The 13,071-nt window shown below is 40.8% G+C and overlaps 1 protein-coding gene across 2 annotated transcripts; it reads left to right on the plus strand.

Moving 5' to 3' along the window:
- The first annotated feature begins 244 nt into the window (after window positions 1-244).
- Window positions 245-12,438, plus strand: LOC132174881 (BTB/POZ domain-containing protein POB1-like). Of its 2 annotated transcripts, none has more exons than XM_059586615.1 (6): window positions 245-707; window positions 9,387-9,512; window positions 9,896-10,017; window positions 10,094-10,157; window positions 10,747-11,026; window positions 11,320-12,438. In XM_059586615.1, exons 1-6 carry the CDS (start codon window positions 440-442, stop codon window positions 12,131-12,133), a joined length of 1,674 nt encoding a protein of 557 aa, XP_059442598.1. In that variant the 5' UTR covers window positions 245-439; the 3' UTR covers window positions 12,134-12,438. The 2 variants fall into 2 exon arrangements, with proteins under 2 accessions (XP_059442598.1, XP_059442599.1); XM_059586616.1 differs by having other exon boundaries at window positions 9,390-9,512.
- The last annotated feature ends 633 nt before the right edge of the window (window positions 12,439-13,071 follow it).

The raw sequence follows: 13,071 nt of genomic DNA on the forward strand, positions 1-13,071 counted from the left end.
GATTTATAATATATTTACCTTTTTTTTTTTATATTATTGAACTCATGTGTGGTTATTAACTTTTGAATCGGTCTTTATTAAAAATTAAAAAAAATTAAAAATTAACAAATAATAAAAATTGAATATTTTAAAATTATTTTTACGTAAATATTTCCGTTTATAACTCATGGTCACCGGAAGCGGCCTTGTTTATGAAAATTTGTGTATTTTTTTTTTCGAAATAATGTTTTTATTTTTTCTAAAATTTAGCGATACAAAGAATAAAAGGGAGGAGAAGTTTTCTTTAAATGAAAACAAAAAGAATGATTTATCTGAAGTTCTGAACGGATAAATTCAAATCCAACAAGATACATAAAAATCTGTTCCCTTCTTTTGTCACCGGAAACAAACCGTTGTCGAGAAGTGTTTCGTTTCTGAGAGTATTTTCCAGGGTTTGGGGATGGGGGAATCGAACGCAGACCTCTTCGATCCCCGGACGGTCATGGACTCGGACTTCTCGACGGGTGGGCTCGCATGCAGGTCCGGGTCCGTGTCCGACTCGGATTTCGCGTTCGCCTTCAACGACAGCAATTTCTCCGATCGGGTCTTGAGGATCGAGATAATACCCGATTTTCCCGAGACCAAATCGGACGGCGAGGGTGGCACCAGCATCGCTGTTTGGGTCCGCAATAGGAAGAGACGGAGGGAGGAGATTAAGAAAGAGACTGGTAAGAGAGTTTGTGAGTGCTTGTGTTTGTGAATTGATCGTTGAATGCAACTGGGTTCTGTATGGTTCCCGAGAAAATGAAGAATTCGGAAGAAAAGTTTTGGTCTTTCCGTTTTCGGTTTCTTTGGGTCCAAAGCATTGATGAAATATGTTCTTTTTTTATTTCTATAATTTCTTTCACTCTTGTGATAAATTCTTGGTACTTGATGTGAATTTGGGGTTTTTGTGGTCGAATGTTGGGCTTTTGTGTGAATTTTGAATTCATGGAAGAAATATTAGGCTTTGATAGTCTGATTGTAATAGTTCCCTGAGAAACTTCTATTTCGTTGTGGTTATATATGATAGCAACCAGTTAGATATCGATTTAGAGGATTGTATGGTTGAAGATTGGGGTCTCATTTGCCGAAAATAATACTAATTGGGGCATTTATCTTTAGCTGATGTGATTATGAGACAACAGACTATTATTGTAGATGTGGAACATTTTCCATGGGTACCCAGGAGTATATAATTTTAGAACCGTTTGGCTCATAGTGTGCATGTTGAATTTAGAAATCTTGGAGCTGGGGTTAAGGGGTTGAACCAGGAGTAGGGCCTGATTTGGCATGTATTTCCCATTATGATTTGATGATTTGGTGCCTATGATCCTAATTTATGTTGTGATTGTGAGACAACACAGTTATTGTAAATGTGCAATGTTTACATGGGTATCCAGGAGCATAATATTAGAAACTTCTGGCTCTCAGCATATTTGTTGATTTTTTTATTTATTTTTATAAGTAATTGACCCCAATAGGTGGGGGAGGGGGAGTTTTAAACTAGTGACCTTCACTTCTTGAGGCTAGTGTACCTATTGATTCTACAAATTGGGGCTCGGGGTCGTGATTGAACCCAGAGTAGTGCCTGATTTGGTATTAATTTTCGAGTAATGCTACAAGTCTCTCTTGTATTCCTCTAAGGATGATGTGACTCTTAAAATCACCATTGGCTTTGTGATTGATCACTATTAGATTTTGATCAAATGATGAATTTAAAAGTCACACTCATTTTTTAGGGACACAAGAGTGACACAAAAGGGACTTTTAGAATTACTCTTAATTTTCCAGTCTGATTTGCTTGTCCGGTCAAACATCATAAACACTGTTTGAGTATTTTCCCATCAGATTGCTTTAGGGACGTTTTACTGAATGTTTGATAGTTTATGGCAGTATATGTGAGCATATGATGCAGTTGGAGTATTATCTTATTTACTGACGACTGTTGGTGGCATCTTTTTCACGAGTTTTATGCAATGTTTTCATGAATATATAAGGTTTTAATGCTTTTATGCTGATTATTCTGCTCATTGTGATTTTTTTTATCCTTTTTGCTGCAAAGGCATTGTGCTCGGAACAAAAAGCCTGCCAAAACCCCCCTCTACTACCCTGACTATTGTGGTAACTACATAATCTACCATGTTAGGAAGTTACACAAGCCTTTACAACGCTGTTAATTCCAAAAACTAGTTATGTTCAATGAGATTTTTACTCTTCTCATTGGTGAAACTCATTTTGGACATTAGTGCTATAGGTGATTTGGTCTGTCATTCTTGGGTGGGATCCCTTCTCCAACTCTTACCCTATCTATCAAGAAGCGAACAAATCCCGACCACCAAGAAGCGAACAAATCCACCACCTTTTGAGGCATGACCCATGACAATCCAAACCAGCTAAAAATAGCATACCATAGAGAGTGAGCGATCTCACAATGGGGAAGAAGATGATCGATCGTCTCCCCATCCGATTTGCACAAGCAACATCTATTGATCACAATGATATTCCTTTTCCTAAGATTATCTATTGTGAGGATCTTTCCTAACACCGCCGTCTAAGTGAAGAATGCCACTCTCGTGGGTGCCTTGGTGCGCCAAATACTCTTCCAAGGGAAAGGACTAGCCTCAGTACTAGCCAAAACATTATAGTAAGATAGAACATCGAACTTCCCTTTACTTGACGGAATCCACCACATTTTATCCTCTCCTGCCCTATTCATTTTATGAGAGTACAACAAAGTATAGAACGAGGCTAGCACTTCCAACTCCCAATCATGAATCAACCGAGAAAAGCTAATATTCCATTGAAGAGCTCCCCCCGTGAGGTCCAAATTATCAGCAATAGATGCGTCTTTTGCATTAGCTATGGTGTAAAGGCCTGGAAAAACATCCTTAAGACACACTTCTCCGTACCAAACATCATCCCAAAATCAGATTTTGGAACCATCTCCTGGATCAAATCTTGTATGGCTAGACAACATCCGCCGCCCCCTACTAATATACCTCCAAAGATCCACCCCATGAGACCGAGAGATGTTGATAGAATGCCAACCACCCCATTCAGAACCATACTTGGCATCCACGACCATTCGCCACATGCGTATAACGCCACAGCCACTTCCCTAACAAAGCCTTGTTGAACAGTCTCAATTTCCTGATCCCTAAACCTCCTTTGGAAATAGGAGAGCAAATCTTATTCCAATTAACCAAATGGTATTTGAACTCATCGTTTAAACCTCCCCATAGAAAATCACGTTGGAGCTTCTCTATGCGCTTAGCCACCGAAACAGGAACAGGAAAAAGGGACAAAAAATAAGTAGGAAGGTTAGAGAGGGTGCTCTTTATAAGAGTAACCATACCTCCCTTAGAAAGATACATTCCTTTCCAGCTCGCCAACCTTCGATCAATCTTTTCCAAAATGTCATCCCAGATAGATTTGGCCTTAAAGCGAGCGCCCAAGGGGAGCCCCGGGTATTTCAAAGGCAAAGAATCTGTCTCACAACCCAAAACACTAGCCAATTCTTCCATATTATCCACATCACCTACCGGGACCAAAGTTGATTTAGCCATATTCACCTTTAGACCCGAAGCAACTTCGAAACAAACAAGGCTTTAAGGGAACGAATTTGATCAAGATTCGCCCCACAAAATACCAACGTGTCATTTGCAAACAAGAGAGGGGAAATGTTGATCCTCTTAGATAAACTGTTTCCCACTGAGAAGCCTGAAATAAAGCCACTCTCGGTGGTAGCAGCAATCATCCTTCTAAACGCATCCATAACAATGACAAACAGAAACAGAGACAACGGATCTCCCTGCCTCACTCCTCGGGAGCTGCTAAAGAAACCATCAGGAGTGCCATTGATCAACATGGAAAAATGAGCGGTCGAAATACATTGCTCTATCCAAGAACACCACTTCTCACCAAATCCACATCTCCTCAATAAATACAAGAGAAACTTCCAGTCAATGTGATCATAGGCCTTCTCTACATCCAATTTACAAAGCAATCCCGGTTCCCCAGAACTGATACGACTATCCAGGCATTCACTTCCTATAAGAACCGAATCTGTGATTTGTCTTCCTTTAATGAATGCGTTCTGAGGCTTTGAAATCACCCTATCCAACACCCTCATCATCCTATTAGCAAGAACTTTAGCAATAATCTTATAAATCCCACTTATAAGGCTAATAGGACGAAACTCCTTAAGCTCGGACGCTCCAGGATCCTTTGGAATAAGAGAAATAAAAGTAGCATTAAGGCTTTTTTCAAACTTACCACGAGCATTAAAATTTGAAAAAATTGCCATAATGTCTTCCTTGATCACTTCCCAACAATCTTGGAAGAAAGCCATTGAGAAACCGTCCGACCCGGAGCCTTGTCTCTATCCATACCTTTCACCACCTCCAACACCTCCCTTTCCTCAAAAGGACATTCTAGCCAATCAGCCTCACCCCCTCCCAAACAATCAAAGGCGAGGTTGTCCAACCTAGGCCTCCAATTGCATTGTTCAGAGAATAGAGACTTATAGAAATGCACTACATGATCCCTAATGATGTCTTGATTAGAGGAAAGAACACCATTGATGGACAGGGACTCAATAGAGTTGTATCTTCTATTAGAATTGGCAATCCGATGAAAGAACTTAGTGCACTTATCACCCTCCTTGAGCCATCAGATCCTAGATTTTTGTTTCCAATTAATTTCCTCTTGTAAAAGAGCAATCTCCAACTCCCTAACAATCACCCTTTTTCCATTCTTCTCTTCTTCTCCTAGTTCTCTCTCTTCCTCCAATCTATTCATAGCCTTCAATTCTTCCTCTCTCTTTGCAAATAACATTCACATTTCCAAATTCATTCTCGTTCCATCTTTTGATACCCATCTTTAAAGTCTTAAGCTTCCGTGCCAAAATGAAGCTTGGAGTGCCAAAAAAATTGTATGAATACCACCAAGTTCGCACCTTATCTGCAAAACCATCAGTTTTCAATCACATATTCTCAAATTTAAAAGGCCTTTTACCCCCAGTCATACTCTTACCCCCCGTCATACCATCACAATCAAGCAAGATGGGAAAATGATCCGAGCACAATCTAAGCAACCTCTTCTGAAGCAAGCTAGGATATTTGGCTTCCCATTCTGGAGAAATAAAAAAGCGATCAATCCTAGACCGAGAATAAGAATTGGACCAATTGAATGTCCCTCCTGCAAGTGGAAGATCCATAAGCCCCTGTTCGAAGATGAAGTCCGAGAACTTTGACATTGCGGCATTGAACCGCGCTCCCCCCAACCTTTCACTAGGAAAGTGAATGACATTAAAATCACCACCAATAACCCATGGCACCTCCCACCAACTAGAAAGACCAGCCAACTCTTCCCAAAGAAAACGTCTAAAGTAGTCAAGATTCGGGCCATAAACCCCCGCAAAAGCCCAAACATAATCATCCTCCACATTCTTGAATAAACCGGCTGCGACAAACTCTCCCACATAGACCTCGATCTTCGTGACCACCCTTCTATCCCACATCAACAAAATGCCACCAGAAGCTCCATCAGAAGCAACAAAGCACCAATCGACGTAAGCACAACCCCACAAATTATTCACAAAACTGCTGGAAATCGATTCCATCTTCATCTCCTGGAAGCACACAATGTCCACCTTCCATTGTCTAAGCATATTCCTCACCCTCAAGCACTTATTGCCCTCATTCAAGCCCCTCACATTCCAAGAAACAATCCTAGGCTTCATGACAGATCTCTATGAGTTCTTCCCTTAGCCCTCCCCCTAATAGCATTACCGTCATAATTGATGGAGCATGCAAGGTTATTGAGTTCTCTCATACCATTCTTTCCCGTATTTGAGGCCACGCCTGTTCCCTTTCCTTCATTACTCGCGATAATAGTCGCGAACAGCTCTGAAAGCTTCCTTTCATACCCATCACACGAGATCCCCACATAGTGACTAATCTCCTCCACAAGCTTCAGAAATCTATCAGCAGAATTAAACCCCTTCTTCACCGAAAACCCCTTAGCTGGACAGCACGCCAGCGGACTGTGCTCTTCCTCCTCATATACTTCCAATTCTTGGCCTGCCATCATGGACTCCTTGAGAAGAATAGATTTCTCCATCAAATGAGGAACAATAGACACCTCCATGCTGGCTTTAGAGGACCCACTGTCCATGTCCTTCCGGTTTTCCAAAGAGACATCTAGACAATCTCCCGTCGTATCTTCCATCCCTTTTGTCAATCCATCTTCCACCTCTGCCTCAATAGGACAAAATTCCACAATCCTAGTTTCTATCTCTCAAACTTTCAAAGGTGATGGGCTAGCGGCATTCCCAGGTCTAGATACCTTTACACCCCTAGGAAAATCCCCCTCGCTGCCAGAATCATCCCCAGAAACAGCCCTTGCCGGCACAACCCGATGCTCAAAGGCTGCCGGAGCGCTTGCCGGCAATGTTCCTAGAGGATTTAAGCCCCTATCGCCACCCCCCACGTTGCCCGCTTCCTCCATTTGCTTCATCGGTGTCCTCTGTCATCAACCCAGGTGTAAAACACCATTCATCATGCCGGTCAGCCCCATACCCACACTGATTGGAGCTTTTCCCAATATACCCAACTTAGATATTGCCGATGAACCCACTTGAGATTGACCCAGTGTAAAGCGATGCCCGGCGACAGACGAAGAAGCACCTGGGTCTCCTAACTTGATCGTCATCCTAGTCCTTTGGAATTTTTTTCACACTTTTCGGCCTTAGTCTCTTATATTTTTTACCATACCTTTTGGGCCCAGCCTCCACCGCATGATTCACGCCCATCTTCTGGTTGGGCTGAATGTCATCTCCTTCCAATACTTCAGAATTGGTTTGCGCAGGCCCAAGCTCCGAAAGCCCATTGACATACGGAGCCCGTTTGCCCACTGCCAGCCGCTCCAAGCAACACCCAATCTTCAGCTGTAATATTTCCAACGAATTTCTAAAGATTGGCATATTCGATATCTCCAAATACCACATACCCACTGTTAGAACATTCCTTCCTATCAGGTCTAGTACATCCCTTCGTAACCGTCATCGCATGAGACAAAGCATTGCTACCCAACAAAATAGCTTTCGCCGGAAATTCATTGGCGTACCTCTGCCTCTCTTCATCTTCCAACAAAGTTCCCTTATCCTTCTCCTTGCCCTTTGATGTCGCCGGACAACCCACTGGAGACTTGAGGATGGTCACTTGACCTGAACTAGCTGGAACAGGGACATGACTAAACTTCTTCGTTTGTGACTCGCCCGGACCTACGTTTCCCTCCGACAACCATTTGGGCACCCTAGCGATAGGTTCAGACGATGGCCCAAATAGTTCCTCATTTGGATGCAACGTGGATTGCAGCACCTCAGTAAAACTTCTCTTCTTCTTCATTGCATCGTTCCTTTGGGCCAAGTGTGGTTGAAAAAACCTTATGGCTATTTGCAGTTCAGATTCAAGTTTACTCCACCCTATCTGGTTTTTTCCTTCTGGCACCATGACTGCCTTACGCTTCTCCCTCCCGTCACATTCTTCAATCACCAAATGCCACACCTATTAGAACATTTCTAGGCTAGCACTTGTGGGTATCCTGGTTTAGATTGATCTCTAAACACCCTTGAATCCTTCACTAAAATCAACTCCTCAAAAATGTGCAAAAGCCATACTGCTTCACTACTTCCCAACCTTATGGACCTCACTAGACCTTGACTTCTTTCCTTGAATGTCAAACTAGTATCACCATTCATCACCATCATCTGAAAATCTTTGGATTCCACCGAGCAGCTTCTTGATAAACCCATCTCGCCACCACCGGCAACCTGCCTAAGACAAAAACTACTCCTCACACACCTCCTCTGGGAAGGAAAAGAAGAGAGAGAAGAAAGCTTTTTTTTTTTGGTCTTCTAGTGCAACATTTACTTATATTGTTAAAAATGATGAAAATATTTTTTTTTCCTACTTTTCTCATGTCCCTTCTATTAGCAATAGAGTCGTTAAAATAACAATTTTGTAATCATTAACTTGTTTCCGATTACTAATTAGAAATATCTTTAGTTTCATATGCATGAATGCGCTGCCTAATTAGCAATAAGACTTTGAGGTACTTTTTAGGTTTAGAGAATAGATAGTGGGTGGAGCAGGGCTATAGCTTCTCCCTTCACGTTAGTCATATTCTCTGGGTAGGCAAAAGCACTGTCTCCATATCTTATCTATGCTGGAAGGCTGGAGTTTGTTGAACTTTTTGAAAATACTTTTTTGCTTTAAAAACGAAGACACTTTTCTAAAAACATTTAACAAACGATTAAATTTTTAAAACAAAACACAAAGACTTCTAAGAAAAATTTTCACACCTTATATGAATATTTTGAGAAAGCAAATGTTTATTTTTTTAGGGTTAAAGGCTGACTTACTACTTTAGAAAATAATGATAAATTACAAATAGAGAGGTGGCCATGCCCATCAGGTTAGAGGTGGCTGCGTGCAACCACCCCCCTTTGGTTAGAGGTGGCTGCGCAACCACCCCTCTCTTCTACCCTTAATAAGAAGTTAGGCTCCACACTTGGAAAAATAAGAATGTGTTTTCTCAAAATAAACATGTTTAGGTTTTGTTTCTATGTAAATAGAAAACTGATGCGAACCAACTGGTAACAAAACATAGAAAAGGGATATTGGCTCATTTGAGGGAGTTGTAACCTCCAATGGCTACTTTGAGTAAGCCTTGACCTCCAAAACACAATAAATTGTATTCTAAATTAATATTCTACTCATACTTTTCTTATTGATAGTTCCCTTTAAATAGGGAAACAATAGACTATTGATTACATAATAGATCAATTAAGTCTTGACTTCTAAGACTAGAACGACTCTAGTATGGAAAGTTTCTGAATTAGAGATCTATTCCTTATCAACCTAAAAATAAATGCATAACATATATAGAGATTTACTCCTTGTTGGACTCTAACTTAACTCCCAAGAAAAGGTTACATCAGAAACACTTTTCAAAAAAATTTCTTATGTGGGCTCCACAGAAATACTTTTAAATGTAGACCCCACTGAAAACACTTTTCAACTTTCTGTATTGAACATAGACGTGTTTTGTGTTACTGCATTAGCTGTGATATTTAAGTGTTTAATTTGTAAACATCAGTGCTAAATTTATGAGATTTAGTTGGCAGAAATGGTAAGTGTTTTTTTTGGTACTCTTTCTCACCTCTAATGGTGGTTTCTATCAAGACTTTTAAGACTATTCACTGATGCCTTGGCTTGTCGTTGTGCCAACTGCATTTAATCCCTTGTGAATAATTGAATATCTACTATACTGATTTGAAATATTATTGCTTTTGCCCTTAGCAGTGGATCTCCTTGTCGACTTCGGAGAGCAGATTATAAACTGTAACATGCCGGATACGGAGGATGGTGCCAGCTATGGAAATGAAGATGAGGAAGATGTGGCAATGATTGAGGAATTACCTTCAGGTGTTGGGATTAATTTGAATCAAAGTGGTTTACTTATTCTTTTCTTTTATGATTTGCTTATCTCTATTTAAGCTTGAAGTTGAAGACCTCCTATTAGTCTTATATGGAGAACTGATGATGATCATCTTGTATTGGTTACAGCAATTTTCTCCCTTTGGTATTATCTTTATCTAGAAATGATATTTTGCCCTAATATATGGAGAATATGAAGTTGTGCTTTGTCCACTATTTGTAAGCCACATGCGTGTTAAGCATGTAAATTTACATTTTTGCACCCATTTACACATGTATGGTGGTACATGTGCATTAAGTGCAGCAGCATGTAATTGTATTTACTATTGATTGGTATTGGTATGTTTTCACTCTGGTAGAAGCTTTTGTAGGTGATGAGGCTGCACCTAGCAATGATTCAATGTGGAGCATGGACTGCTCAACCGTTCTTAGAGTCAAAACCTTACACATAAGCTCTCCAATTTTAGCAGCAAAGAGTCCATTTTTTTATAAGGTGAGGAATCTTAATCTGGTTGTGTAACTTTTGTTCCTTGGATTCTTTATTCTTATTGGGTTCATGCCTGTTGTAGTTGTTTTCAAATGGCATGAGAGAGTCAGAGCAGCGACATGTAACTCTACGAATCCATGCATCTGGTAATTACACAATCTTCATTAGTTTGTTATTTGGCTACCCATTTTTTTTTTTAAAAAAAAAAAAAAAAAAAAAAAATTATAAGTGAGAAAAGACAAGGGAGAGTTACAAGGGCGGATCCTTCCCTCTCTCCAAGGGAAGATCCATGAGGGGCAGAATGGAAAATGGAATACTTCCAGAAAACATGGCAGACGTGACCCATTTAGCGAGGTTATGAATGCGAAAATTCGCGCTCCAATGGATCATGGTGGCTGACCAGTTTGGAAGAGTTGAAAGCAACTAGCCAATCCTTTTACTTAGATACTTGTTCAAAATGTTGATCTATTCTCGAATCGAAATTGTCAAATTGTCACTCGCCTATGAAAATGGTTGAAGTTTAGTCATAAAATAAAATAAAATAAAAAAAGAAAGAAGGAAGTGGTTGAATTTCTTGTGTTGTTCTGTTTCTTCCCCAGTCTTTGGTTTCCATATTACCACCAGAACCAAACTCCCACTTCTAATCCTTGTGTGTATGTGAGTTTCTGTTGGCTTCCCTATTTTACAAGATAAATGTTAATTAAGTACTGTTTCTTTCTTGTTATGCTGGAGCAGAAGAAGCGGCCCTTATGGACCTTCTTAATTTTATGTACAGCAATACTTTGTCAAGAATGACAACTACTGCTCTGTTGGATGTGCTTATGGCTGCTGACAAATTTGAGGTTGCCTCGTGCATGAGATATTGTAGTAGATCATTGCGGAACTTGCCAATGACTTGCGAGTCTGCATTGCTCTATTTAGATCTTCCTTCTACTGTTTTAATGGCTGATGCAGTTCAGCCATTGACAGATGCAGCCAAACAGTTTCTTGCTGCACGCTTCAAAGACATAACTAAGTGAGCTTCTCTCTTTCAGATTTCTTTTTCTTTGTCAATGATTGCTTAATGCATGGAGTTTATATTCTCTAATAGTAAAATTTTGTTTGAGCTTAGTAAAATGTGGACGTATGATATGGTTTTTCCTCTTTGCCAACTTTGTCAATGATTAGGATGGGTGATCAACCTTGTGAAGCAGTTCCTGCATTTTTTCTAGATTAAACAAGATAATAACGTTCAAATTTCAATTATTGTGACTTATGGTTCAAAATCAGATGTGAGAGAAAATATTAATTTGCTGCAGTGCTTGCCAGGTTTCAGGATGAGCTGCTGAACTTGCCCCTGGCTGGTATAGAGGCAGTGTTGTCCAGTGATGATCTCCAGGTGGGTTCAGAGGATTCTATTTATGAATTTGTGCTGAAGTGGGCTCGGATCCACTACCCAAAACTCGAGGACCGAAGAGAGGTCCTTGGCTTGCGCCTCTGTCACCTCATCCGTTTTCCATACATGAACTGCCGAAAGCTAAGGAAAGTTTTAACCTGCAATGATTTTGATTCTGAGGTGGCATCAAAGCTTGTGCTTGGGGCTCTCTTGTTCAAGGCTGAGACACCATTCCGGCAACGCTCCCTTGCCGCAGAGGAGGCCAGTGGCACCTGTCACCGATTTGTGGAACGGGCATACAAATATCGCCCAGTCAAGGTGGTGGAATTCGAACTACCCTCTCAACAGTGTATTGTGTACCTGGACCTGAAACGGGAGGATTGCGCATGTCTGTTTCCCACTAGTCGACTTTACTCCCATGCTTTTTACCTGGGTGGACAGGGTTTTTTCTTGTCAGCTCACTGCAACATGGACCAACAAAGCTCATACCACTGCTTTGGGCTATTTTTGGGGATGCAAGAAAAAGGATCAGTTAGTTTTGCTGTTGACTATGAGTTTTCGGCAAGGTCCAAGCCTACTGAGGAGTTTGTGAGCAAGTACAAAGGAAATTATACTTTCACAGGAGGGAAGGCTGTCGGGTATCGAAATCTTTTTGGGATGACCTGGACAGAATTCATGGCTGAGGACAGCCTCTACTTCATCAATGGGGTTGTCCATCTTAGGGCTGAGCTCACCATCAGGAAATGAGACAATTTCAGGTCTCATTTGGTGAAGCTTTTGATGGGTTCACTTCACCTGACACCTCTCTCTCTCTCTCTCTCTCTCTCTCTCTCTCTCATTTAGCATCTGGCCAGCCCTAGTTTTATTTTGTGTTTTAGAGACTGTGTAATAGGTTGCTTTACTGATCCACAACAATTGCCTTTCTGAGGTAGATGGATAAAAATGGGGATTTGAAGTATAATGGGTTCTCCCCTTTTGAGTCCAATCTCAAAAAGGAGGAAAAATGTCTCTTCTCAAGTGTGTTGCGTTAGGGCAATCCGTTGCCTTTTGAATTCTCAATCCAATATGCATGTTAATCTCTAACTGCTCGGGTTTCATGTTTGTATCCCTTTTGGTGTGTCTCACTTGAATATCGTCTTTGCATCATCAATCAGCTACCCATGCTCAATCTAACAACAACCTTCTTTCCGCAAAACGTATACAACCTTTGGTGCATCTCCTTTTATTACGATATTTAGGAGACCCAAATCTTTGCTTAAACTCAACTAGGGCTAAGCAAATTACCGATTAACTAACTTTTGACCGACACCCACCGTTACCGACTAAATAGCAGACAATAGGCGGCATGATTTTTTTTATTATGAATTTTTCGGTTCGGTAGGCGGAAGAGGTTTTTTAACCGAACCGACTTTCGACTTACTTTACCGACAAATTTGCCACTTTTCCACATACCGACAATCCACATACCAACATAACCGACACCGACTTTGCCGACTTCCGACCGACACCGACTTTATCGACCGCATTTGGTTCGAAATGCGAAATAAAATAAAATTTGACGGAATAAGTCGGTGAAATAACCGACTTTACCGACATTGTCGGTTCGAAAGGCGAAAATAAAATTTTTTTACCGAAACCGACATTACCGACCGACGCTCAGCCCTAAACTCAACTACCTTCCTTGC

Source organism: Corylus avellana, chromosome ca3 (assembly GCF_901000735.1).
Source record: "Corylus avellana chromosome ca3, CavTom2PMs-1.0".
Taxonomy (NCBI): Eukaryota; Viridiplantae; Streptophyta; class Magnoliopsida; order Fagales; family Betulaceae; genus Corylus; species Corylus avellana.

What these genes read in the sequence shown, in the direction of transcription:
- LOC132174881 (XM_059586615.1), top strand. Translation starts at nt 440, where the DNA reads ATGGGGGAATCGAACGCAGACCTCTTCGATCCCCGGACGGTCATGGAC. An exon ending in GGAGATTAAGAAAGAGACTG is followed by an intron (nt 708 to 9,386) that starts GTAAGAGAGTTT and finishes TTTTGCCCTTAG; the next exon opens with CAGTGGATCTCCTTGTCGAC. An exon ending in GATTGAGGAATTACCTTCAG is followed by an intron (nt 9,513 to 9,895) that starts GTGTTGGGATTA and finishes AAGCTTTTGTAG; the next exon opens with GTGATGAGGCTGCACCTAGC.